This window comes from Pristiophorus japonicus, chromosome 1 (assembly GCF_044704955.1).
Source record: "Pristiophorus japonicus isolate sPriJap1 chromosome 1, sPriJap1.hap1, whole genome shotgun sequence".
Classification (NCBI taxonomy): Eukaryota; Metazoa; Chordata; class Chondrichthyes; family Pristiophoridae; genus Pristiophorus; species Pristiophorus japonicus.
In genome coordinates this window covers 121,551,225-121,579,172 of record NC_091977.1, presented here as the reverse complement: position 1 = coordinate 121,579,172, position 27,948 = coordinate 121,551,225, and the positions used below count along the sequence as shown (strand labels likewise).

Sequence of the window (27,948 nt, the reverse complement as noted above, 5' to 3'; positions counted from 1 at the left end):
TGTCCGGCAAGCCAGTTCATTTCATCAGGCTCGCTGGATGGGACAGAAATAGAATGCGAGCAGGAACATTAGTCTGAGTCAAGTCATGGCTGCTTATCTCGGTGAGTCTTCTACCAAAGAAAGACCAGTGCTGCGTCTTCCATCTCCCGGTACCCAGAGTACGACAGCAGGGGGGTTCTCATCGCCATCTTTGACATAGGAGTGGATCTTGGAGCACAAGGTAATGACACGCGATTGTCATTCAGTCCTTGCAATGCCTCGGGCTCTCGGACTCAGCACACTAACACACACAATACCTCTCACGTTGGAGGCCCTGCAGACTCGAGCCGCTCTGCCAAATAGCCACCTAGACTTTCACTACACCATAGAATCGATCCATCAATCATTTTATTCATTTAATACAGAAGATTTTACTATGTTACACTACATTTTGTGTATTTAATGCAGTATCTGACTACTTATTTGAATTTGTGTTCATAAATTCATTCATTCATTCATTCATTCATTCATGGGCATGTACGGTCTGGTGCATTAGTTATGCACTAGAAACATCACACAAGATTGCCCATATCAACGCGGGTCATGTTGGTAACAATATTGCGTATAAAGATGTGATTTAATCATGGATTTTACATAAATAGTGAAAGAAAGAGGTCGATTTTACTCCCTCCACTCATCCTGATGGGAATAGTGTGTGGGAGGAGATTAAAAAATGAGTCAATTTACTGGCCTGAAGCCTCACCAATCCTGCCCGGCGACATTTTATCTTCACTGACTTTGAAGCTAGTCAATTTAAATCTGCGTCACAGCAACATTTTTATTTCAGCATTTGGGAGGCCATAATGGGGCTAGCACCAAGAGTCAAACCATGGTCGGAATTGCAGTGCTGCCTGAAGAGGCCAAGATAAATTTAAAGAGAAGGAGAGGACAAGGGGGACCCTATCATGGTTCTGGGAGGGAGGGGGAAAGGGGTGAGAGCAGAACCGCAGGAAATGGAACAGACAAGGTCGAGCGCCCTGTCTACCACAGTGGAGGGGAATCCTCAATTGAGGAAAAAGGAAGACATATCAGAATCACTGGTATGGAAGGTCGCATTGCCAGAACAACATAGAGTAAAGGATGACGGAAATGCTGAATAGTCAGTCGAGAGACCCAGTCCTTCTCTCAGTTCACCCTTCGGGAACTACTGTAATTTCCTCTCAACATTTGCAACTCCAACTTCTATTTCACATCCTTTAAGATCATGTTTGTAACTCTCTCATTTGAGCTTTTCACTGAACATCTCATCAGTTCTGAGACAGCCCATTCCTGCAGAAACTTTAAATGCTTCTGAACAAGCTTCTCCCACTGCTTTCATCTCTGACTGTTCAGTAACTGCTCTTCGTGCATCTGGGGTGATGGGGTACTGCCTCTGAAGAGAGAAATCCCCTTCCTCCAGGAGAACCTCAACCTTCATTTGTCCGGCAGACCCTGTGTCAATTACCCGCTGCCCTTCCACACATGCCTCGATAAGTGTATGGCACCCCTATCCTGAAGGTAAGGGTCCGAAAGAAACGACGTGTATGATGAGGCGCAGCATCCCTATAGGAATCCTCCCTCACCCGTGGAATCTACCCCAGACATCTGCAACTGAACCGAGGTATTATTCCTGTCTGTGACTCTAGTTTCTCTTAATTCTTCAGCTTTTCTTTTAACTTTTCCAATTTTTTAGCCAGTCTATCCCTGTCCTCAGTCAACTGACGGGTCGGGATCCAGGCACCACCTGGTCCTGCTCCTTTTGTGCGACTCCTCGTGGGATTCATCCACTCAGGCCCTTCTGCCTTCCATTGCTGTAGCCCCTGTCTCTGAAATTCCTGCAGCTCTCTGATACAAGCTTTCTACCCTTGCCAACCATTTATCAAAACTATCGTCCCCGCCCCAGGCATCTAGAACTACTGAAGGAGGTAGGAGAGTCAAAATGATCTCTGTGTATCATCCCCATAATGACTGATAGCAATCCAATTATTTCCCAAACTTTTACACAACTGGAATATACGTTCCCCTGCTACCCTGGGTCTTTCCCCTGGTAATAATGTAAGCCGCTTTGTTAAATGTGGCCCTGAGTGAGCACCAAAAATTGCAACTATGATTCAACCAAGCAGAGCCCTGGAAGTTGTTTAAAAACCTACTACCTTTCCCCGGTGATTCCCTAAAGCTCGCAGAATCATGTGAATTCTCAGTTTCTCTGGTATGTTCCCTGACTGCCACCATCCCAGAATATTACACCACCATTGGGCAAACTTATTAAAATCCTGAAGCGGTGCAGGTCCAACTTCACCCAGGATAGCTCTCATGTCCTGTAACTTTACCCCTCCTTGCTCATACCAGGAATCCCCAAAACCACTCAAGATAGTGTTTCCTTCACGAGCACCATCGGGAGTAGAGGAATCATGATCCTGCTCTCGCCTTATCTGCCCAAGTGCGTTTCTCCCCCACTCCTCATTACTGGAAAGTTGTGTGTAATGTTGCGGGGTGTTAAGCATCTGAGGAACTGAAGAGGCATCTAACTGCTCTGCCTCCGTACCTAACATTGCCACGCGAACCACACTGGTTCGAGGCTCCAAAGTCAGAGAAGGCAAAGGAGCTGCGGAAGGGAACGGTGGGCAATCTCCATGTCCCTTAATCCCCTTTTCAACTCTCAAACCTGGGGAATCCTCTGAATACCATCCAGCTTTATCAATTGCTGTCTGTGCTGGGCAACCTAATACCACCATCTGCTGCAGCTTAGATATTCCTTTCTCTAGATCTTGGTTACAGTTCTGTTCATCAGCAAGATGCTGATCTGGCGTCAGAACAGTCCTGACTGCCTGAAATCGCCAGTTCTCTATTTCTTTCCTAGCTGCTCTGTGAGTTCTGAAACTTCCTTATCTCTAGCCCCAGCCTCGTCTCCTAACTTTTGAATCCCCAGCATTAGACACTGTAACACTAACGCTTTTCTCTCTCTATCACTTTTTAACCCAAACACTTCAATCTTTTTTAAATGGACACTAAGGACTGCCGTGCCTCTCGCCATCCTCCTGTCATTGTTTCCTGCCTTATCCCATAAGGTCCCCCTTTCAACTCAATCCACTCATTAAGAAATGACTGGACCTCATCTGGAATATTCGCTGAACCTCCCATTACTAACTGGAGATCCTCTTAAGTCACAACAACTAAGAGAATGCTCACCCCTCAAACTGATGTGTGGGAAACACTTCTTCGAACAACTCAGCCAACTTTCTGCTTCACGTCGGGGTCTTTGAATAAGCCAATGAATTTTTGAAAATCACGTCCGGGTTACCAAAATGTTGTAAACGGCTGTCTTGCTCTTTTCGCTTCGTTGCTTTAAATGTCGAATTACACACACTCAGTTGTAGTAAAGGCCGGATTGAGTCTTTTATTTAGACAGACATTCACAAGCCAACTCTCTGCTTGCAAAGGTTGGTCTCCAAGAAGTTACACACCGTTCGAGATTCCAGTGTCTCTACAGTCCATAAGAGTCTGTGTGACAAAAGCCAGTTCCATCTTTTATATCTTAAAAAGCCTTTGAACTCTTATTCTTTGCATTTAGACAATCATGCCTAACTGCTTTCTGAATTGTTTAACATACAGACTATTATTCCCACCGCAACAAGGTACTCAAATACTTAACATTGCTTGTTTAACCTACAGATGTCATTAAATAGTAACACAGATACAATCAAATATTTAACATACAGAATCGTTTCCTCACATAGTAACAAAGTTACACTCAAATGCTTAACATACAGACATCATCAAATCGTTTAGTCATGAATTTCCATTATTCCCACGGTAACAAGGTACTCAAATATTTAACATCCAGACATGACCAGTCACTCATCTCAATGGCTGGAAGGCACCACATTGTCTAGCAGTCTCTCTTCGCTCCAAACTTCCTGTTTTTTAATCCAAACTTCAGACCACGTGCTGAAGCAAAGAGTTCAGAAATGCAGGACTGTGCTCCCACAGTACCCAGAGGCGCTTGACTTTGATTTTCTGCGCATTTTAGAGGTAGTTTACAATTTCTGTGTTGAGAACTGTCTCTCGTGGCTTCCATGATATTCTGGGGCACAAATCAATCATACATTACATTTACCAATTCTGACTCTAGGACACAATGTAAAAGAACTCTGATCAGCCAAGTGACTGACAGGGGAAATGGTACACCAATATGAGTAACTATGTCTGCAGCGGGGAAGCAAGCTGCACAGAGTATCCTAGATTTATCTGAAAGTAAGAGGCACTAACAATCATCTGTGTTTTTAAAAAAAAAATTATATATATATATATATATATATATTATATAAATACTCCTTATCCCAAGAGTCATCTTAGTTACTCTCTTCTGTACCCTCTCCATGGCCTTGATATCCTTCCTAAAGTTGGGCATCTAAAACTGGATGCATTATTCTAACTCCAGTCTAACTAATGTATATGTGTAGCCCTACTGGTATGTTTTTGTATTCTATGCCCCTAATTATGAAATACAAAACCACATACTTTAAAAAAAAAAAATTATAGATATTTTTTAAAGTGGGAGGACAAGTTTATAATATTTCTGTATCTTAACCCCTTTATCTGATTGTGTAATGGTTTTAGATGTCAGCCTTAGCTTAGTGGTAGTTCTCCCTGCTCTCAGTCAGATGGCCGTGGATTCAAGCCCCACTCCAGAGATTTAAGCGCATAATCCAGACTGACAATTCAGTGAAGTACTGGGGAAATACTGCACTGTCGGAGGTGTTATCTTTCCGATGAGATGTTAAACCAAACCAGGTGGACATAAAGGATCCCATGGCACTATTTGAAGTTAGGTGAGTCTATATAAATGAAAATCCTGAAAGTTGCTATATAAATGCACAACCTTTCCTTTATAGGTATACCATTCACACACACTGGTGATTATAGATGTTGCATAGCTTTTATTGTGCTCATGGTGAGGGAACATGGCGCTGGGTAATTGAACTCTTCCCATTTCAGGCACTCCAGTGTAAGCATCAAGAGCACAGGCATAGCACAGCAAGATCTAGAATAAGACTCCCTAACAAAGTTGTTCAGTTCCAGCCTGTAATGAATCAGACAGAGGTCACTTTGAACTATTTTTAATTTAGTACCATTAGTTTAGTACCCACTTGATACTCAAATGGTCGAACTTTCTTGTTGAAGTCTTTCTTTGCCAGGCTTTTTGATTTGCCTGTTTATGTAGCTACAAACACATTAGTTTGTTCTATGTTCTCTACCACCATTTCAAGCCATTTTTGATTGGCAATTCCCTGCACAAAGAATGTGGCTGAAAGGGTTAACTGATGGGCTGGCATGTGCATTAGTCGCCCGGTCCTAGCCTGGTAAGGTGAGGTACCTGTTGTTATGCGGGGTGGATCTAATAGCCATTAGACACATTGGCAACATACTGGACCATTTGGTGGGGTGATCCGCACAAAATTTGTTTTAACATAGCTTTCAGAGTTCGATTTCCTCTTTCCACCACGCCAGATGATTGTGCATGATGGGAGATGTGAACTTTGTGCGAGATATCTGTTATCCGTTGTAGTTCGGTAAAAATTTGGGTGGTAGTGTGATCCTTGATCGCTATCAACTTGATCGACACTCCCCACCTGCAGATCACCTCACCCAATAAAGGTCGAGTCGCTGTCAATGTGGTACTTGTTTTACGTGAAAAAGCCGCCAATCATTTCGTACATTTTTCAACTATAACCAGACAATATTGCAAAGCGGAAGATCCTGTAGATAAGGGCTCTATTAAATCAATTTGATTCTATGGCCCATTAGGAGGAGGGAACTACTCAACAGTGCACGATTAATGTGGACACTTGGATTGTGCTGCAAACAGGACAAGCAACGATTCACCCCATGAGTAACATCCGTCACACAATCAGGATATCATGTAAATTTCCGTAGCTTCTGAACGATTACATCAGCTGAATAGTGTCCGCCTATCGGGTGTGTGTGGAGGGGATCAAAAATTTCAGATGCCATGGATGAGGGAACACAGACAACTGGGAGATCGGACGATAGCCACTGCAAGCGGGGGTTGTACATTAACAGGAGGGCAGCTTCCCCAGACTGATCCAGAGCCAATTGTGTATCTGTAACACATGGAGTGGGCTGAGGTAATAGACGACCATTTTGATGCCAAGCAATAACAACTGCATAGGGGGAATGACTGGAGTGAAGGGAGGTCGATGTCCCCACCTGGGATACTCTCGACTGACCTTAAGGGAGGGGTAGGGGCTTGCCAGAGGTCGCCATTAACAGCGGCATCCTTAGCAACACGATCTGTCTGTTCGTTACCCTGGGTGTGTACATTAGAAAGTGAGTGGGGCTTCACCTGACCAATATAAACCGGCACTGAATGTGAATTTAAAGTCCCAAAGGGAAGCAAAGAGGTGTGCATGGGGCAGGGTCTTATCAACAGTACAAAAATTATTCCGAGCATACAGCGGTAAAGATAAGAAAGTGTTAATCGCACAGGCACTATCTGACCAAACAATAACATGTATGTTATGGGTAATTTGGATCACTGACACCAGGGCTGCAAGTTCAGCATATTGAGTAGAGTGGGGAATGCATTTATACTTAAGTTCTAAGTTAGGCATAACTACTGCGAATCCAGTAAGGGGCTTTCCATCCCTGTGATAGGATGTAGACGTCCTGGCATCATTTAAGAGTAGGAGAGAAACATAGAAAATAGGTGCAGGAGTAGGCCATTTGGCCCTTCGAGCCTGCACCACCATTCAATAAGATCATGGCTGATCATTCCCTCAGTACCCCTTTCCTGCTTTCTCTCCATACCCCTTGATTCCGTTAGCCGTAAGGGCCATATCTAACTCCCTCTTGAATATATCCAATGAACTGGCATCAACAACTCTGCGGCAGGGAATTCCACAGGTTAACAACTCTGAGTGAAGAAGTTTCTCCTCATCTCAGTCCTAAATGGCCTACCCCTTATCCTAAGGCTGTGTCCCCTGGTTCTGGACTTCCCCAACATTGGGAACATTCTACCCGCATCTAACCTGTCCTGTCCCGTCAGAATCTTACATGTTTCTATGAGATCCCCCCTCATCCTTCTAAACTCCAATGTATAAATGCCCAGTTGATCCAGTCTCTTCTCGTATGTCAGTCCTGCCATCCCGGGAACCAGTCTGGTGAACCTTCGCTGCACTCCCTCAATAGCAAGAACATCCTTCCTCAGATTAGGAGACCAAAACTAAACACAATATTCTAAGCGAGACCTCACCAAGGCCCTGTACAACTGCAGTAAGACCTCCCTGCTCCTATACTCAAATCCCCTAGCTATGAAGGCCAACATATCATTTGCCTCCTTCACCACCTGCTGTATCTGTATGCCAACTTTCAATGACTGATGAACCATGACACCCAGGTCTCGTTGCACCTCCCCTTTTCCTAATCTGCCGCCATTCAGATAATATTCAGTCTTCGCATTTTTGCCCCCAAGCTGGATAACCTAACATTTATCTACATTATACTGCATCTGCCATGCATTTTCCCACTCACCTAACCTGTCCAAGTCATCCTGCAGCTTCCTAGCGTCCCCCTCACAGCTCACACCGCCACCCAGTTTAGTGTCATCTGCAAACTTGGAGATATTACACTCAATTCCTTCATCCAAATCATTGATGTATATTGTAAAGAGCTGGGGTCCCAGCACTGAGCCCTGCGGCACTCCACTCGTCACTGCCTGCCATTTTGAAAAGGACCCGTTTATCCCGACTCTCTGCTTCCTGTCTGCCAACCAGTTCTCTATCCTGACAACCAGTGGGGTGAGGGTCGAACTTCAGTGGCGGAAGTGGGCATTCATGACTTCCCTCCCTCCCCCCTCGTACAGTAAGAGCTGAGGTAGTAGAATTATTTGCTTTGGCATTATTTCCAAATCTCTGAGTTAACAGAAGAGTCCAATGATTGAGTCGAGCGGGGGAGACCAAAGTGTCCCCTGGTTTAAGTAGAATATTCAAAGGAGTGTGGGGGCTGTGAATTATTATTTTGTTCAACCCGGTAATGAACGTGAAGTGTTTAACCGCCCAAAAAGTGGCCAGTACAGTGTAATTTGTCTCCAGGCCAGTCAAAATGCGAGAGGCATACGCAATTAGCATAAGTTTATCATGTACCTCTTGGCACAGAACGGCAGCAAGACTCCAGGTGGAAAGGCTTGTCTCAGTCAGGACTTGACAGGCATGTGACTTGCATAACAGCAGTTTTAAGGAGGGAAGCAGTCGTGATATGTTCGGCTGTCCAATCACGCGCCACAGAATCCTCTTCGCCCTTTAATAGTTCATATAGGGGTTTGGCCAGCTCTGTAAATCAGGGAATAAACAAGCGCTGGTGTCCCACCAGACCTGAGAAGGAACGAAGTGCGGTTTTGGATGCAGGCAATGGTAAACGCTGAGTCACATCAATCTTACACTGGTCTGGACTAAGCCCCTTCAGTCCCACAGTATCCCTCAAAAATATCACATCTGGTTGGAACAATTGTGCCGCCTTTGGATTTGTTTTTAGTCCAGCCTTCAGAAGAAGGTCCAATAACTCCTCCTCCAGTAGTTCAATATGAGTCCGTTTGTCAGGTGTAGCAAACAAAAGGTGGTCGACATACTGCAGCAGACAATTGGGTCTCGAGAAAGGTGCCCGAGTGCCTGAGCCATCCTGTTGTGGAATATAGTTGGGGTGTTATGAAAACCTTGAAGTAAACATGTCCATGTATAACTTTGATCTTCAAAGGTGAAGGCAAACTTATTCTGATCCTCTGCCTCAACAAGAACACTCCAGAACCAATTTGAAATGTAAAAGGTGGAGAAGTAGCAACTCCCTGGTGGAATCTGGGACAGGATAGCGGGGGTCTCCCGAACAACAGGGATGCAAGCTGGGGTTACCAAATTATGCTTGCGATAATCAATTGTTAGACGGCAACTATCATCTGGTTTCTTTACTAGCCAGGTTGGAGAATTAGTGGTAAAAGTGCCAGTGGGGATAACACCCTGCTTTAACAATGAATTAATGGTAGACCAAACATAAGGTTTGCTCTCAGCCGGAATGGAATACTGCTTAACAGGAGAATGGGAGGGTCCATTAATCTCCTCATCTCCAGACATTCTACCACAATTATGTTTGCACTTAGCAAAAACCTGTGAAAATGTATGAATTAGATTATTGACCACGGGGTCTTCAGCCCTCGGGTTTTCTAATCACATATACCGAATGGGTATCCAAAATAGGTGTCGGTGGTCCCTCATTAAAGTGCCACCAAAGACAATTATTAGCATAGTCAAGGACAGCATGGTGTTTATACAGCATGTCGCTTCTGAGGATACCTTTCTGGTCATAGATGGCCATATATACAGGAGAGGGGACATCAATGGAATTCTGATCGACAGACAAGGCAATGGAGCTCAATCCCTGATTAGCTAACTGAATAGAAAGGTTTAGGGCGGTGCCAGAAAGGGAAAAGGAAGTGGGGTCATGTAAAATACTCACGGCGGATCCAGAATCCAGAAGCATAACATGGAGTCGGCCTCCATGATCAGTGGCCTAGACAAAGGGTCATCTGCCCTCCCCATACCAGACAGGACAAGACTTGGTCACAGTGGAGGTTTTTGGCCGTCACTGGGGCCGTGAGTCTGGGAGCACATCTCCGCTATGAGTAACAGACTAAACATTTTACCCCCTTATCTGATTGCATTTTATGGCCTGCACAGAGTTCAAATCAGGCCCATTACCTTCATGGATTGGGGGTTGGTAACGTGGGCCATTATTCGGACATCGACTATAGCGGTATTCGCGAGCATAATGTCCGGGCTTACAACAGTTCGAACAAATTAAGTTGCGTCTGTCTATCCAGCTGGGGAGGGGTCTGTGGAATCGGAGGACCCTCCATCGCCAACACTTTGGACTTAGTAAAGGCAAGGGACAATTTAACTCTGTCCCAAGCTCAAATGCAAGAGTCCAACAGATCAGCCCGCTAGATTCCTGATGGACGGTAATGCCAAGAATGTACCAAGAGAATGCTGATGAACGTCAGTTTAAATCCCTCAGTCTCCCAAAATCCTTGACCATCACGGTTTTCCTGGGACTGGTCGTACAAATCATACAATCGATTTGCAAACTCCATAGGGTGTTCGTTAGCCTCTTTCTAGGCTTCCCCAGCTGCAAGGGCAAAATTGACTGATTTAATGCCCAAATGGGTATAAATTGCATCCATGACATTCCACCAACCCTTACCATAGATTTCTTGTGGGAGTGCCATCTTGAGTTGCCATGAGGCACTTGCCAACAGAATTTGTTTTAAGTCTTTCAATTCTAACTCTGGGTGACAGCAACGGAAATCACCCCAGTCACTTGTTACGGCAACTGGGTTCATCCCCCCCAGTTTATTTGCCCCAAGTCTTCGGCCAGTGCTTTGCACTCCTGCGGGGTGAAACTTCTACTGGTAGTAGCTATTTCCTATTTTACAGATAAGTTGTAGACTACAGAGGAGGTATCGTTATCGAGTTAATTGTCCGAGGGTGTAGGGTCACCAAATCGAGTGATAGTAATGACTGCTTTGTTTCTACTGGGGCAGTGGGTGTAGTGACTCTGGGCCCAATTTTGGTCAGGAGTTGCTCTGTATTTTTTGGAGTAACCTGCTTTTTCTGGCGTAACTTAAAAATCCCCAGTTTCCACAATCAATTTGCACCAGCGTAACTCACTTAGTAATGTTTTTTTAGGTTAGTTTTTTTTCTCGAGGGGGCGTTACCAGCCACCTACGCCAGTTCTGCCCATTTAGGCAACTTTGGCCAGCTAATGGTTACTCCATTTCTACTTAGGCCAGCGTATGTGGCCACTTCAGAAAACCCTTGCGGAGAGATAAAGAAATCGGCGCAGGTAGGTACATCAGAGGCCATTCAGCCTGGGATAGGGGCGGGAAGCGGAGAGGACCTGCGCCTAAACCAACCAAGCCTTGCCCTGAGCAATGTTTGCAAACAAAAACTACTAACAATTCTATAAGAAATAAAAAATTGAAGTCCTACCTTCATCTTCAAACTACAATTCACCTGTCTGCACTCAGCCCAGGAAGGCAGCGGCCCGGTGTGGGAGGCCATTCGGCCTGGGCTAGGGGCGGGACAACGCACCGGGAGGCCACTCGGCCTGGGCTAGGGGCGGGACAACGCACCGGGAGGCCATTCGGCCTGGGCTAGGGGCGGGACCACACACCGGAAGACCATTCGGACTGGGCTAGGGGCGGGACAACGCACCGGGAGGCCACTCGTCCTGGGCTAGGGGCGGGACAATGCACCGGGAGGCCACTCAGCTGGGTTAGGGGCGGGTAGGGGAACTGATAGAAATCACCGGCAGGCAGGAGCTCTGTCAGTTCCCCTGCCTGCCCCTAGCCCTGGCCGAGTGGCCTCCCAGTGCGATCTCTTGGTGCCGGGAGGGGGGATGCGGGAGAGTGAGTAAGAGGAGAGAGGGAGGGAGGGAGCTGGCAAAAAAACTTCCAATCTCTGGTCTCTGTCTCCAGTGTTCAATCATTAACACACAAGCCCTGAATGAATTGATGAATAAAATAACAAGAAAGCAAGATATTCTACCTTAGAAATTCGGTCGCGAAGACACAAGCAGCTCTTTAATGGCTGATTGCAGACTAGCAGCGCTACTGCGCATGCGCGGTCATCACGAATCACCACTGCGCATGTGCAGACATCCCGGCACATTTTCCAGCGCAGAACGACTGGCCACACTGCGCGACTGCAATGAAGAGGCCAGACAATGGCCAAAGTTCCAACATTTTTTTTCGGTGCATCTTGGAATGTACATAAGCGGCGCAACTCCGGTAAGTGTGCCGAAAAATGGGCTTGGCCAAAATTGAGGTACTATTGGCAGATGGGGTTATTATTGCACTGGCCTTTTTTTGTTCGATCGTCCAAATTAATAATGGGATTCCCGGGTTTAAGGCAACTGACGGCTGCAACAGCTGATTTTTGTCTCAGTAGTTTTCCCTTCAATTCCATGATTTGTAATTTGCATTGAATATTATAAATATGCGCTCACCAGAAGGGGTTTCTTGAGTAATTCTCTCGGTGGTGGGGGGGGTGGGGGGGGGCCGTCCTCGAGTTGTGAGATCAGGGATTCAATTTTAATTTCTAAAGCCTGGTTATCCTCCTAGACCTGATGCTGGCATCTTGAAGCAAGTTGTGCTTCATCTGCCAAGGCTTGCTCTTGATGTAGAAGGGCACAGGTTATGACGTGTCAGTGCTGCCAGTCCTGTAACTCCCTTTCAAGTTGTGCATTTCTGACTTTTCAGAGTACAACTTTGCCTTCCAAGTGAATGGCACATAAGTGGGCTGCATCAGCCAGCTTATTTCTGTCTTCCTTAACTTTACATTTCTTCGCATTTCGTCCCAAATCTCAGAGTAACTCTTCTCGTCACCCTGCTCTATCTCGATTACCGTTTGGGCTCCCGGGGCCTCTAACTTATCCGAAACTTTGTCTCTAAAGTAGGCAACTGCCATGCCGATAGCAATGCCTAGTATCTTTATAAACCAAATCTTTTCGACCACAATAACCCTTTTGCACTCCCTCAGCTCGCCAATTTGTTACAGCTATCTCTGGTCACTTTAAATAATCAGGTTCAAGAGCACACCAATATGGTGGGTTTATTGTATTTAATCAGAGTTTAAGACGGAATATAACACATTAGTTATACAACAAAACATACGACTGTGACAAGTAGCTGATACCAATCCGATCAGACAGACTGTTGACACACGTGAGCAATTCTCTTCCTTGCAGCCTTTCTCTTCATCTAGAGCTTCCTTCTCTCTCTCGTTCTATCTCTCCCGTCTGTGAAGTACAAGCTTCCGGGAGGTCATTTTTAACCTATTTTTAGGGGTTTGCCTGAACCGGGATATTGACAAGACCTTTTGACCTATAGAGGTTCCCTTGAAAACTTGCTATCTAATACCGTACATGACTTTTGTTTATATCTTCCTGAAGATGCTTTCCTGGGAATTCCTTTCATCTCTCTGTCTGTATTCTCTCAAGTACAATCAATACAAGGCCTAGTCCTTGGAACTAAGAAGCCCAAAGCAGAGCTTTCTCACTCTAACCAGTCATTAACTTCTTTACAACGGAGCAGACTGCCTGTGTTTATGCTAAATCCTACCAACTTCCTTCCCTTATCTTCGCAAGCAATTCTGTTAAGCTAACTTCAAATCCTACCTTAGCATTATATATAAAATGCATAAACAAGATTCAAATCTTAACTTAAAAACAACCGATAATCGCTTAGCAATAGGGAGATTGTATATAGTACAAAGAAGCCATACCATCCACAGGAAACCAAGACATTAGTATTTCTAAGCATCTAATACCAGCCTGAGGAGCCATTTCGTCTCAAGTTCAAAACATAGATTTAAACACAGCATTCTTCACGTCACAGTTTTAATCCCATGCCCATATACATTTTTAGGCATCTTTAGTTTCTAACAGCACTCTCTCAATCTTACACTGGAGTGTCAGTCTAGATTTTGTGCTCCAGTCTCTGAAGTGGGTCTTGAACCCACAACCCACAACCTCCTGACTCAGGCGAGAATGCTACGACCTGAGCCATAGCTGATACTATTGTGCATTATGTTTTTTGAACCAGTGTAGAGATTAAATATGCAGTGCTGTTATTGTGTGAAGTTTGTCTTTTGGCTGTTTTAGAATACCATATCATTTGTCCACAATCATATCTTGAAATCTTTTCCTTGTCTAGTATTTCTTTTGAGAACTAATTCCTTCAGTTGTAATATCTATGGGCTAAAAATTTGAGGGCGGTAACACTCGCGAGACGCGAGACTTTGCACCAGGTGCAGAAGTCTTGCCTCTTGCGAGTAATTGGGTTTACCGCCCTTGAAAGCAAGTGGAGCACTAAATCAAGCGCTCCACTTCCTTTCTGGGGCAGTAGTGGGCTGTACGGCTCAGCATAGCTATGCACTCCCGCATAGGAGGGGCTCTTCCCTGAATTAAAGGGAAAGGCCCAAGCTGCATACTCTGCAGATTTTAAACACACCTACCTCGACCACAGGGTTGCCGCGGGATCAGCCCGACACTTGAGCAGGCACGGACCCTGCGTCTAAAGCCTAAAGGTGAACCAAAAAAGGCCGACGTTTTTTTGACGAGCAGCCAGCCACCTCCCCTTTAACTTCCGCCCCGCTAGCGGCCGGCTGCCACCGCAATACGCATCCCCTGAAGCTGTCCCTGTCATCGCCCGGTGCAGCTTCAGGGGGCAATACCCAATTTAGAGTCCGGGGCGCTGCGCACAGCAATGACATCACGATCTCCAAGCACTGGAGATCGGGATGCAACACCGTAGCCGATAAACCGCCGCCGAATTTAGTGGGAATCATTAGTCGCACCGTGTCTCAGTTATTTGCACCCTGGGGGGGGCGCTAACAGGAGTCACAAATGACTTGAATTTCTCCCCCTAGATTTTTTATATGCTTTTATCATTGGTCTTGGTATTTAGCCTTGTAAGAGGCAAGAATGATGAGTCAGTACAGGTAATTTGTTGATACTAAAGCAAAATACTGGAAATCTGAAATAAAAACAGAAAATGCTGGTAATATTCAGCTGGTCAGTCAGCATCTGTGGAGCGAGAAACAAAAATAACATTTCAGATTGTTAACCTTTCATCAGAATTGGAAAAAGTTAAGAGATGTGCAGGTTTTAAGTAAGTGCAGAGGCAGGGGGAGGGGAGGGGAGAACGAAAAGGAAGGTCTGTGATAGGGTGGAAGGCAGGGGAATAAATGACAATAGGGATGATGGTCCAAGAGGGGGTGGTAATAGGACAAGTAAAGAAACAAAATGATGGGTCTAGAAGAGGTGTAAATGGGAACGACAATTATTACCAACAGCTGCTGTTCGCAAAAATAAGGGCAGTGGTTATGATCTTTCGATTAGGCACTTGACAGCCTTCTGGATTCAGGATTGAGTTCAACAGTTTCCGATCATAACCACTGCCTAACGTTCCCATTAAGCTGCGTGGCCGTGCAGTGGTCTGGCCGCTCACCAACTTTTAAATGGGAAAAAAACGCGCATGGGCTGCGCAGCCAGTTAAAGAGGCCATGCACCCAAAACAAAATTAGAGGGAACATTGGAGCTGCCCCCATTTTTTTTTGGACTGCAATATTTTACCATTATTATGCAAAAATTAGTTTGAATTCATAAATTTAAACTTGCTTACAGTATAATTGAACTACCGAGCAGGTCTGTCAGTTTTTACAAAGAAAGCTAAGGTATCTATCCTTTTTCCTCTGAATTGATCTAATGTTGGCTCTGTGAAAATTATTTAAACAAATCTGTCAAATGAAACCCATGTAATGGCCTAGATCTAATCAGCTCTGTGGTTTTATGATAGATTTCCTGCTTTAAGAGCATTTCAGACTGAGCTAGCTACAGAATAATAAGTTATTGCTAAGCAAAATGTATAAGATGTTTTTGCAAATGTAGTCTTCAAAGGAAATACATTTTTTGTTGGTTTCTAAATCTGCTTTGGGTATAGTTTCCTTTCATTGGGATGTTTCGACATGTATACATGGATGTGTTTTTAAAATAACTCATTACTTTATCTGCACTGTTCAGGCTTGAGAAAGCTGAAGGAAGTTATGACAATGTTCTCATTTCCTGTTCCCAATCTTTGCCATATCATCAAGGGGATGTGCTAAGCAGAGTCTGGGTACTTTTCTGCAAAATAGGTGGGAAAAGTCATTTTCACATTGTGATGCTTTTAGTAACTAATGTTGCCAAAGGACTTGGTGAGTTACATACCTGTCCTCTTGAGAGCAATACAGGCACTATAACTGGGATTGGGATGGATCTCTCCTTGGATTAATTTATTATATTTTTTAAAATTCTAAAATTGAGGCGAGGAAAGTCATCAAATTTAATTTAATTGCGTTTGAGAAATTAGTTTTCCCTGGCCACCTTTTTCAACTTTGTTTTGATCCAAAAGAGATTAGATGTTGCAGAACATAAACTGTGTAATGTTAATGTATTATTTTTGGAAGTGTTTCAGAAGGGCAACTGGGCCAGTGGAAATATCAGTGATGTGGAAATATCAATGACATGTCTACACCACAATATAAAGCGTGCATTATTTTGTGCTAGCTAAATTTGGGGAAAAAACTTGAGCCTTGTGTTTAATATATTCATAAAATATTTACATCCTGTTTAGCAGCTAATTTTTTTTAAATGCCTCAACAGCTGTGATTTTAGTTTTTCTCCCATGCTTACATATGCTGTACAACAGAAACGAATAATCCTAACAGTAGGTCTGCTGATCTGTGTACTCTGGTTGTTAATGGCCTTTTCTACTTCAGACATGCCAACAGAAATCAACTTGCATAAATGTGGTAGTATAGCAAGTGATGCACAGTGTAGTTTGCACATCCTTTATTGCCTTGTCCAAGATATTTTAATCTCCCTTTATTTTGTACAGGATTGATATTATACATCTAACATGATCCGAATTATTGATCATGGTGCTCTATTGTATTGAAAAAAAATTCAACTCTAATGTTCAAATGCTGCACTGACAGAACTCCCTGGTACTTTGGGCTTTCTCAGCGTGATCTTATTTACAAAAAGTTTGTTTTGATGTTTCCACGATTGTGTGTAAAGGAGCAGTGAACTTTGAAAACTGAAATTTGCCCAGGCAATAATCTATATAATTGAATAATCAGAAAATCTTGAAAGGAATATACATTTGTTTACTTTTGTATCATTAGCAAATTTTGAGATCCAGTTCCCCTCTACCAAAAGTCAGATCATGTTAATATGATCACAAAAGTAGACATTGCGCTCTCCCTTGCAATGCTCCATCCAACCATTTTTCAGTTCGAGCCACACTCACATACCCTAACTTTGTTTCCTGTCCATTAACCAACTTTTTAATCTGTGCTGCTACATTTTTTATACTACATGCTTGGATTTTTCAAACGCGCTTTTTGTGAAGCACCGTATCAAATTCCTTCTCAAAATCCATACACATCACATACATCCATAGTGCTGTAATAGAAATCTTCACTAATATTGCCATCCTTGCCCCTTTTTTCCTCCTTTATCTTTCATGAAAATGTTATTACCAGGATTAAGTTCCCAGGTCCTATGCAAACTTAAGCCATGTCTCCATTTATAGGGCTCAAAATTGCCCAGGAGTTGCTCTTTTTTTTGGAGCAACTTAATTTTTCTGGAGTACCTTAAAAATCCCCATTTTGCACATTCAATTTGCGCCAGTGTAAGTGAGTTAGTTAGGATTTTTTTAGTTTAGTTTTTTTCAAAAGGGGGCGTTACCAGCCACCTACGTGCGCTTTGGCCATTTAGGCCACTTTGGACAGCTAATAGTTACTCCAAACTAAGGCCAGCGTATGTGGCCGCCCAGAAAACCCTTGCGGAGAGTTAAGAAATCAGCGCAGGTAGGTACTAATGATGTGACTAAAGAATGTGAATAGGCTCAAACAGCTATACAGGACATCATATGACAAACTTCGCAAAGTTAATTTACTATACAACAGAAGTATTCATGGAAGCTTAAACTACAAAAATAAGGAGTAAAGAGACACAACATATTTACATAATTTTTTCAAAATATCCAACTAATAAATAGAAATAACTCCTCGTAATTCTTATGTTATGTAGGAAAGTATTTTCATCAATAGGGTTAAGGAAAGTCTTGAGTAAGCTAATTAAAATTACTGGCTACACAGTTATCAACTCCTCGCCCCCCCACCCGATCAAAACTCTCCTCGCACCAACCTGTTGTAGCCTTAGCCCGGGATAGGGGCGGGAAGCATCGGGTTCCACGCTGCAGCACGCATCATCATCATTGACAGGAGCTGCTGCACATGTGCGAACGCTCCAGTGCTCATGCGGAGAGCTGCCGGCACTGTTTTTCGCGCAGGGTCCTAGCTCCGCCCCCTAATCGACAGACCACGCCGCACCAAGCCATGGGAGAGGCCACAGAGAGGCCAGAATCCGGAGACATCTTTTTGGTGCCGTTTTCAGCCCACAAAGTTGGCGCATCTCCGGTGAGTGCGCAAAAAAACGGGTGGGCCAATTTTGAGCCCATAATTACTATATCAGATCTCTCCTTGGTTATTAATACTCCTTACACTCCAATGTTGTGATGAATGCTTTGTCCATTCACACAGATACCAATAATTCGTGACTCTTGTTTTTGGAACATTGACCTTTATACTTTTTCATGGGTTTCTCTTTTCTTATATCTTATACCTACGGCAGTTTTTTTAAATCTTCTTGGTCCTCATAGCCGGTTTATTTTCCTTTCTCCTTTGATAGTATGTTCTTCCTATTTATTTGAGCTAAGCCTTTTTCTTGTATCCCAATAGCTTTATTAATTCTGCTATTCTCAAACCTGGACTTTCTCCACACCCCTGTTTAAATCCTCTGCTCTATTTACCCGGTCTGCTAGAATGCTGGTCCAATTTCAGTACCGCTGAAGACCATCCCTTTAGTATAACCACCCCGGTTCCAGAAGTCACTCCAGTGCCGAAGGAAGTGAACCATTCCTTCCTGCAGCCACACAATTGGTTCCAACATGGACAACAACCTTTGGCTCCCTTCTCTCCCTTTCTAGAACTTTTGTACCTGTTTCATGATGTCCTTCACCCTGGCACCAGGGAGGCAACATAGTATTCAGGATCACAGGTTAAAACTAAAAAAAGGCCATTTATACCACTATCAAATCTTCCACTACGACAGCTCTCCTGTTCTTGTAGTATATCTGCCTCTGATCCCCTTGGGTAGTCCCTTGCTCCACAATACTGCCACGTTACTCAGGACCACCCTCCTCAATATTTGTCATATGTCCTGGCCAATATTTATCCCTCAATCAATGTCACTAAAACTGAATATCTGGTCATTATCACATTGCTGTTTGTGAGACCTTGCTGTATGCACATTGACTGCTGCGTTTCCTAGATTACAACAGTAACTACACTTTAAAAAGTACTTCATTGGATGTAATAGAAACATAGAAAATAGGTGCAGGAGTAAACCATTCGGCCCTTCGAGCCTGCACCACCATTCAATAAGATCATGGTTGGTCATTCCCTCAGTACCCCTTTCCTGCTTTTTTCTCCATACCCCTTGATTCCCTTAGCCGTAAGGGCCATAATCTAACTCCCTCTTGAATATATCCAATGAACTGGCATCAACAACTCTCTGCAGCAGGGAATTCCACAGGTTAACAACTCTCTGAGTGAAGCAGTTTCTCCTCATCTCAGTCCTAAATGGCCTACCCCTTATCCTAAGACTGTGTCCCCTGGTTCTGGACTTCCCCAACATCGGGAACATTCTTCCCGCATTTAACTTGTCCAGTCCCATCAGAATCTTTTATGTTTCTATGAGATCCCCTCTCATCCTTCTAAACTCCAGTGTATAAAAGCCCAGTTGAGCTTTCGGACATCCTGAGGTTGTGAAAGGTACTATATAAATGCAAGTCTTTCTTTCATACTTATCCAATAGATGCTTCGTGTTGGATAACTCCAGTAACTCAGGTTTCTGGTCTTCCTCTGATTAGCTTCTCTCTTTCTACATTATGCCTCTATCCTGAACTGCCGAGCACTGTCTCCGAGCTGACTACGTTCTCGATTAAGATTCAGAAAGCCCTTATCCTTTCTGCTGCAGAGTGAGGCTAATTGTAGCTCAAGCACAAAGATCTTCTGCTACAAAGACTGTTCTGACAATGCAAATGTGCTGCCCCTGGATATACAGATGCTCCATGATGATATAACACACTGCACGCACATCAAGAGGGATCCCTGCGTCGCCATCCTTTTGTGCCTAACTATTTAAAAAAGGTAGAGGTTGTTCACTTGAACTCCCACAAGCAGCATACTCAATCAGATTCCTTTTCACTCACTTCACTTAAATTTAGGGTAGAAAATTGCTGCGAAATAGCGCCTCAAAGCTGAACTCTCACCGAGTTCAGAGTTTACACTCTTCTGGGCTTTGACATTCCACAGGCCTCTTGCAGCTTGAGATTTATACTGTTTTGACTTGTAGCTCAACTACCAATCAGGGAACAGCTAACTCCACCTCTTTATAACCAATTACTGTCTCCAACCAGCTCACCATCAAGGCACCAAATAAACAACTTTAAACAGCTCCTAGTATTGAACAGCTAAAATGAATTGAATTAACATGAATTCTAACTACCAACTGCACCATGAGCCTCACACACTGCCCAATGCACAACCCCCCTCTCACTCACCTACCAACAATCTCTACCAAACACGAGGCACACCTCTCATTCCTACATTCCTCACCCCTTTGGCGGAGGCATTGATGGCCATTCTTGGCACAGACATGGCCAAGCCCGTGGCCAGCGGTGGAGCTGACAATAAAAGATACTGGTATCCTCATACATCATCATCCTTCTCACATTCCGCTTACCCCTCGTCCCACGGTATCTTCTGATTTACAAGCTGCATATAGTGTAAGCATGTAGTTCTTGCTTTCCACCCTCCACTCACCACACCACTACCCTTGTACCTTCCTCATTTCACACACCAAAGCAATTCCACCTGCCCAGCCATTGTTGACCAAAAAGAGAGTGAAGAATAAAAAGAAATGACGTCACTCAATTTCACACTCCTAGCCATCAGCTCCTCAAGGTCGATCTGTAAGGCCATCTGCAGTGTCCCCTGCTGAAAGTCAGCAGCTTCCACCAGTCATGCTGCTACCACTGAAATGGCATTGTGTAAGAGCAGTAGGATTGGCAAAGGCACACTAAGGGAAAGCACAAGGGCCAATTAGAAAGTTGGCCTTGTGATGACTTTTATTTCAGCATTCTGGCCAAGAGGATACTGTGACAGTCAGTAACTGGGAAGGTAAGGTATAGGACAAATATTGAAAGGGGAATTGGAGTTGTGGTCACTACTACCGCAGGCGATGATTCAATCTCATATATCCCAAGCAGAAAGGGGCTGTCTGAGTTGCCTCCTTCCTCCTCTTCCTCCTCCTCCCTCTGTGAGCAGCTTGTCCCCTTTGCTGCCTCTACTCCAGCTCCATGTGATGCTGCAGCCCAAGGGGGACTGCAACTAGAGCCTCCAGTACTGGGAACAAGTGTTTTCTAAGAGGCTTTCCTTTAAGAGCCAAAGCCTTGTAACATCCAGAATTCCCAACACTCCCTTCACTCTTTAACAACTTTCTAAATGTCTTTCACCAAGCCACTAACTCAAATAAAATGTAAAGAAATCAATACAAAATCAAAAATCTAAACTTGCTTTAGAGTTGTGTGTATCCCTTTAAGACACATTGGTAGGGGGGTCTGTTGTTCAGCTGTGCGTGACTTGGAGAGGGCATTAAAAGGAGCGGTGACATCTAAAATAGCACGTCATGCATCAATTGAGCGTTGCATACTGATTAACGTCCCGATCTGACTAATTGCCATATTTGCAGCGAGCGCAGGCAGCACTGCCGCCCTGCCCAAAATAGCGGCTGCCACGTTCTGTGCCGGCAGAAGCAAGGCAGCCGCCATTTTTCACCGTAACCGAATTTCACGGCTGCTGTGTGATTTGTATAAATATATCCTTGATTAGCTATTCCTTTTGAATGTAATAGTTAGTTAAATTTTCAAAGCTCTAATTTTTTTTCCTAAGGTATTTATCAGCCTACACTTTTCGCAGGGAAAACGAATAACTAAGAAAATTGATTATAGTACAGTTTAGCACGATAGTACAATACAAGGAAGCTACCAAAGTTATCACTTCTTCTATTCCTGAGGCATTGAGACCGCTTCTGGGGGAGGTGCGATCTGTACAAGCTGGACAGATTGCACTTCAACAGAGCAGGGACCAATATCTTCGCAGGGGGGTTTGCTAGTGCTGTTGGGGAGGGTTTAAACAAGCTCAGCAGGGGGATGGAAACCTGAAAATAGATTCAGTTGGGAGGGGAGTAAAGCTGGAATTAAAAAGCAAAAATAAAGAAAGTGAGTTTGAAGGAGAGAGGAAACGAGTAGGAAAAAATGGTTAAAAAAACAATTTAAAGGCTCTTTGTCTAAATGCACGTAGCATTCGTGACAAAATAGAGTTGATGCCACAAATGGATACAAATCGGTATGATTTAATAACCATTACAGAGACGTGGTTGCAAGGTGACCAGGACTGGGAACTAAATATTCAGGGAACTTGACAATCTGGAAGGACAGACAGACACAGGAAAAGGAGGTGGGGTAGTACTGTTGATAAAGGATGGAATCACTGCAATAGTGAGAAATGATATTGGCTCAAATGATCAGGATGTTGAAACAGTTTGGATGGACATAAGGAATAATAAGGAGAAAAAGTCACTGGTGGCGTAGTCAATAGGACCCTAACAGTAGCCACTCTGTTAGTTGGGAGTATAAACCAGGAAATAGTGGGGGTTTGTAAAAAGGAAACAGCAATAATCATGGGTGATTTTAACCTCCATATTGATTGGACAAATCAAATTGGCCAGGGTGGCCTTGAGGAAGAGTTCAGAGAGTGCATAGGATCCAGGTTCCTTGAGCAGTATGTAACAGAACCAACATACTATCTTAGATCTGGTCCTGTGTAATGGGGCAGGATTAATATCCCAATAAAGGATCCCCTTGGAATGAGTGATCATAGCATGGTTGAATTTCAAATTCAGATGGACAGTGAGAAAGTTGAATCTCAAACCAGCATTCTAAGCTTAAATAAAGGAGACTACAAAGGTATGAGGGCAGAGTTGGTTAAAGTGGACTGGGAAAATAGATTAAAGTGTAGGACGGTTGATGAACAGTGGCATACATTTAAGGAGATATTTCACAACTCAAGAAAAATATATTCCAGTGAGGAGGAAAGGTTGTGAAAGAAAAGATAGTCATCCGTGGCTAACTAAAGAAATAAAGGACGGTATCCAATTAAAAACAAGGGCATACAAAGTGGCCAAAACTAGTGGGAGGACAGAAGATTGGGAAGCTTTTAAAAGCCAGCAAAGAATGATTAAAAAATGATTAAGAAAGGGAAGATAGACTATGAAAGTAAACTAGCACAAAATATAAAAACAGATAGCAAGAGTTTCTATAGGTATATAAAAAGTAAAAAAGAGTGGCTAAAGTAAATGTTGGTCCCTTAGAGGGCAAAACCGGGGAATTAGTAATGTGGAACATGGAGATGGCAGAAACTCTGAACAAATATTTTGTATCAGTCTTTACAGTAGAGGACACTAACAATATTCCACCGGTGGATAGTCAAGGGGCTATAGGGGGGATCACAATCACTAAGGAGGTGGTACTCAGTAAGATAATGGGACTAAAGGCGGATAAATCCCCTGGACCTGATGGCTTGCATCCTAGGGTCTTAAGAGAAGTAGCAACAGGGATAGTGGATGCATTGATTGTAATTTGCCAACATTCCTTGGATTCTGTGGAAGTCCCAGCAGATTGGAAAATTGCAAATGTAACGCCCCTATTTAAAAAAGGCAGCAGACAAAAAGCAGGAAACTATAGACCAGTTAGCCTAACATCTACAGTTGGGAAAATGTTGGAGTCCATTATTGAAGAAGCAGTAGCAGAACATTTGGAAAAACATAATCCAGTCAGGCAGAGTCAGCATGGATTTATGAAAGGGAAGTCATGTTTGACAAATTTGCTGAAATTCTTTGAGGATGTAACGAACAGGGTGGATAAAGGGGAACCAGTGGATGTGGTGTATTTGGACTTCCAGAAGGCATTTGACAAGGTGGTACATAAAAGGTTACTGCACAAGAAAGAAGTTCACTGGGTTGGGGGTAATATATTAGCATGGATAGAGGATTGGCTAACTAACAAAAACAGAGAGTCAGGATAAATGATTCATTCTCAGGTTGGCAATCAGTAACTAGTAGGGCGCTGCAGGGATCAGTGCTGGGACCCAAACTATTTACAATCTATATTAATGACTTGGAAGAAGGGACTGAGTGTAACGTAGCCAAGTTTGCTGAAATATAAAGATGGTTGGAAAAGCAATGTGTGAGGAGGACACAAAATCTGCAAAAGGACATAGACAGGCTAAGTGAGTGGGCAAAAATTTGGCAGATGGAGTATAATGTTGGAAAGTGTGAAGTCATGCATTTTAGCAGAAAAAAAAAAATCAAAGAGCAAGTTATTATTTAAATGGAGAAAAATTGCAAAGTGCTGCAGTACAGCAGGATCTGGGGGCACTTGTGCATGACACACAAAAGTTTTAGTATGCAGGTACAGCAAGTGATCAGGAAGGCCAATGGAATCTTGGCCTTTATTGCAACGGGGATGGAGTATAAAAGCAAGGAAGTCTTGCTACAGTTATACAGGGTATTGGTGAGACCACAGCTGGAATACTGCGTCCAGTTTTGGTTTCCATATTTAAGAAAGGATATACTTGCTTTGGAGGCAGTTCAGAGAAGGTTCACTAGGTTGATTCCGGAGATGAGGGGGTTGACTTATGAGGAAAGGTTGAGTAGGTTGCGCCTCTACTCATTGGAATTCAGAAGAATGAGAGGTGAACTTATTGAAACGTATAAGATTAGAGGGTGCTTGACAAGGTGGATGCAGAGAAGATGTTTCCATTGATAAGGGAGACTAGAACTAGGGGGCATAATCTAAGGGGCCGCCCATTTAAAACTGAGATGAGGAGGAATTTCTTCTCTCCGAGGGTTGTAAATCTGTAGAATTTGCTGCCTCAGAGAGGTATGGAAGCTAGGTCATTGAGTATTTTTAAGACAGTGATAGACAGTTTCTTAACCAATCAGGATTATGGGGAGCGGGCAGGGTTGGACCCGAGTCCATGATCGGATTGGCCATGATCGTATTAAATGGCAGAGCAGGCTCGAGGGGCCGTATGGCCTACTCCTGCTCCAATTTCTTATGTTCTCAGTTGACAAATTGATTTGGTAGTTCAAACTGAAAAGCAAAATCTCATCTAGTGTTGTTCTGCTACCTTATGAAGACGAGATGGATCATGTGAAGGCACAGGATAGAACCAATATGTGAAATAATTTTAAAAACTGACAATGCCTTTTTTGTTTCTAAAGTCTTTTTAAAGCTTTTAATATTGAATGATTTGCAGTTGTACCAAGTTATGTTGCAGCATTTTAGCTGTGTATCTGCCAGCCTGTAATCTAAAGTACTTCTCCTTTTCCTTTCAGGTATCATAAGAACCGCGAGCAATGCAGAGGAATACCTTGATGATGAAGACTCTGATTAAAAAGATTTCCAAAGTCAGAGTGTCAAACCTATGCTAATATTCCCCTGGTTTGTTTTATCTCCATTTTGCTTGCGGTTTCTTGGTAGCTGTAAAAAAAAAAGGCTAATCAATTTCAATACTGAACTGCAGGATTATTAAGAAATTTTACACAAGTGCTGTTTTTCTAGTTTCCATTCACCCATATGCTCTGCTGTGATTACATCAAGAAAATATGATTTGAGCGTATATTATAAGCCCTTTTTATTTGAATCATTATGTTGATAACAATTGAATCAATTTGAAACATGCAATATTGGGACTTTATAAGATAATTTAAAAAAAGAATCTCCCTACTGAAAATAATCTTACTGGAGACTATTAAGTATAATATATGCAGTATGACAATCAGAATAAATTTGTTTAAAAACTAGTCAGTGTGCTGTTTTCACCAAAGTGGGTGTACGTACATATTTTGCATGTTATGTTTGAGTTTTTTTCTATGTTCCTTGCTTTAGTCTATTTGTTGCTGTGCAGTCTGACAACAATCATAATTTGGCTAATGAGCCAAAACGAGTTTTATTTTTTTCTATTTAAACCCTTAATACCTTCGCCCTAGCTGCAACAAATTTATTACAGGCAGTGATGGCTTTTTTTAAACAGCCTAACAGAAATGATCACTTCTCCGAATTTATCACACAGGACAATAACATTGCAATTGAAATTACACCCCTTCCTGCCCCACCCCCAAACTACTGCCATAAGTCTGCTGCATTTGGCTGTTTTACAGCAGTATTACTATGCATACTGTAAAGAATTGCCATGTTAAGTGTGGTATTTTTACTAGATAGAGGCTTCTTGCAAATTTGATGTCATATTTTGTATGAAACAAAATATTCATACTGCTCCTTAACTTGCTTGTGGTAGCTGTAATACTTAAGGCTGATGCAAACAAAATGAATATTTCATTTTACTAATAGACGTTTTGAAAATGATGGACTGGCAGCTTAGATCATTTAGTGGATAGTATTAAAGTGCATTATTTGCCCCTTCTCACATTTAAACAATTATGATTTCACTGTGCCTTAAGTACCTTAATTATGAAACCTTTGAAACACCTCATTAAGAATGAGTTTTTAAAAAAAAACTTTAACTGACTTGACTGCATGGCATTTTATTGTTTCCCACAGGTTCTGATTACCATTAAGTGGTTATTTTGTTTCACTGTATGGTAATCCTGCGTGAACACACAAAAAATATATACTTCGGAATGCCTGCATTTGGATATCAGTTGGAATATAAAATGAGCCAATAGTGATGGCTCTGGTTGGAATATAGTACTTCCTTTTACCTCTCATGAAGATCATGTTAAATATACATTAATGAGAATTTGCAATAAGACAGTATAACTTAATAATGTTCTCTTGCCTAGCTTTAGATGAGTAGCAGCCCCAATGTCAAACTGAGATTAGCTGATTCAGCCCAATTTCCAATCTGTTGAGTGAGAAGGCACAGAGCAGAAGCTGGTGGCATCTCCCACCAGAGGGAAAATAAATTCTGAGCTGAGAGGCATGCCTAGGTGGTCAATGACACCACCCAATTGGAGGCAGCCTGGGAGCAGGCCATGTGCTTGACCTCATTGGAAGAAAAGGTATCTCAAACTGCAGAGTAATGGAAATATGCTTAAATATCCCTGTAAAATAAAATCATGTGTGTATGCAATAAATGAAGTATCCTATTTGCATCACCTCGATTAGTGTGCATTTTGTCATTCAATCATTACTTCAGACTTGATAATCTTGTACTACTTTTAATTGGTTTGATCTGTTATGCTAGTTGGGACCAATGTAAATATACAGAAAATCAAAGGATTACAAATTTAATATCTGATGGGGAGCAAAAGGAGTTGAACCTTATGAGGAGATTGCCTATTACTATGAGATTCTACACTTTTTTTCAAATTCTCATGCTTGGATCAAACAAAAATTTGTGAAAATGTAAATTTATTACTCAAGTGTAAAATTAATACTTGGGGTGAACATAACCCTTCTAAAGATTTTCAGTGCTAAATGTCCTTTACAGCTGTTGAACTTCAGGTCCATTATCTGTTGCGGTGAATTTCTGTGCATTTTGAATATTTTACCACATAGTTTAAGAAATGTATGACACCATGCAGCTGCTGCTCCTGTTCTTGGAATAAACTTTTTGAAGAAAATAGCATTTGAGTTTTATTTACAGCTCAAAATACAGAAGATGCATATAATTGCACTCCTAAAGATCAATGTATCCATCAGTAGCATTTAGAAACTACCTCAGCTATGTATAGAATCTGCTAACCTACAAATCCACTGCACGCAACGCAAAAGGCTGCTTATAAAGTGGGCAATTTTACCCTGAATTCATAAGGATGGTTGGTGTGAGAAATAAACATGTCTTGATGGTGTAGTAGGGAGTGAATTTTCTGAGGGGACACAAAGCATACGAACGCAGCTCTGAATTACTACCTGGGATGTACTGGGCATGAATAGGAAAATATTTTTACCACCGGCATGGATACGATGGGCCGAAATGGCCTCTTTCCGTGCTGTAAATTTCTAAACTGATAGCTACAGGGAATTTCAGATGACCTTGGTGTGGTGTAAATTTACAAATCAGTATTAGACTCAAATAAATCCTATTATAAGAGGAGTCTTCA

The 27,948-nt window shown here is 42.8% G+C and overlaps 1 protein-coding gene across 1 annotated transcript in view; it reads left to right on the top strand.

The window, feature by feature from the left end:
• ostf1 (osteoclast stimulating factor 1) overlaps positions 1 to 27,470 on the top strand; it is a 113,626-nt gene extending 86,156 nt beyond the window's left edge. The window contains exon 10 of the mRNA XM_070862402.1: positions 25,219 to 27,470. Coding sequence (XP_070718503.1) covers positions 25,219 to 25,277 — 59 coding nt within the window. The 3' untranslated portion in view covers positions 25,278 to 27,470. The remainder of the gene's footprint in view (positions 1 to 25,218) is intronic.
• Positions 27,471 to 27,948: the final 478 nt, after the last annotated feature.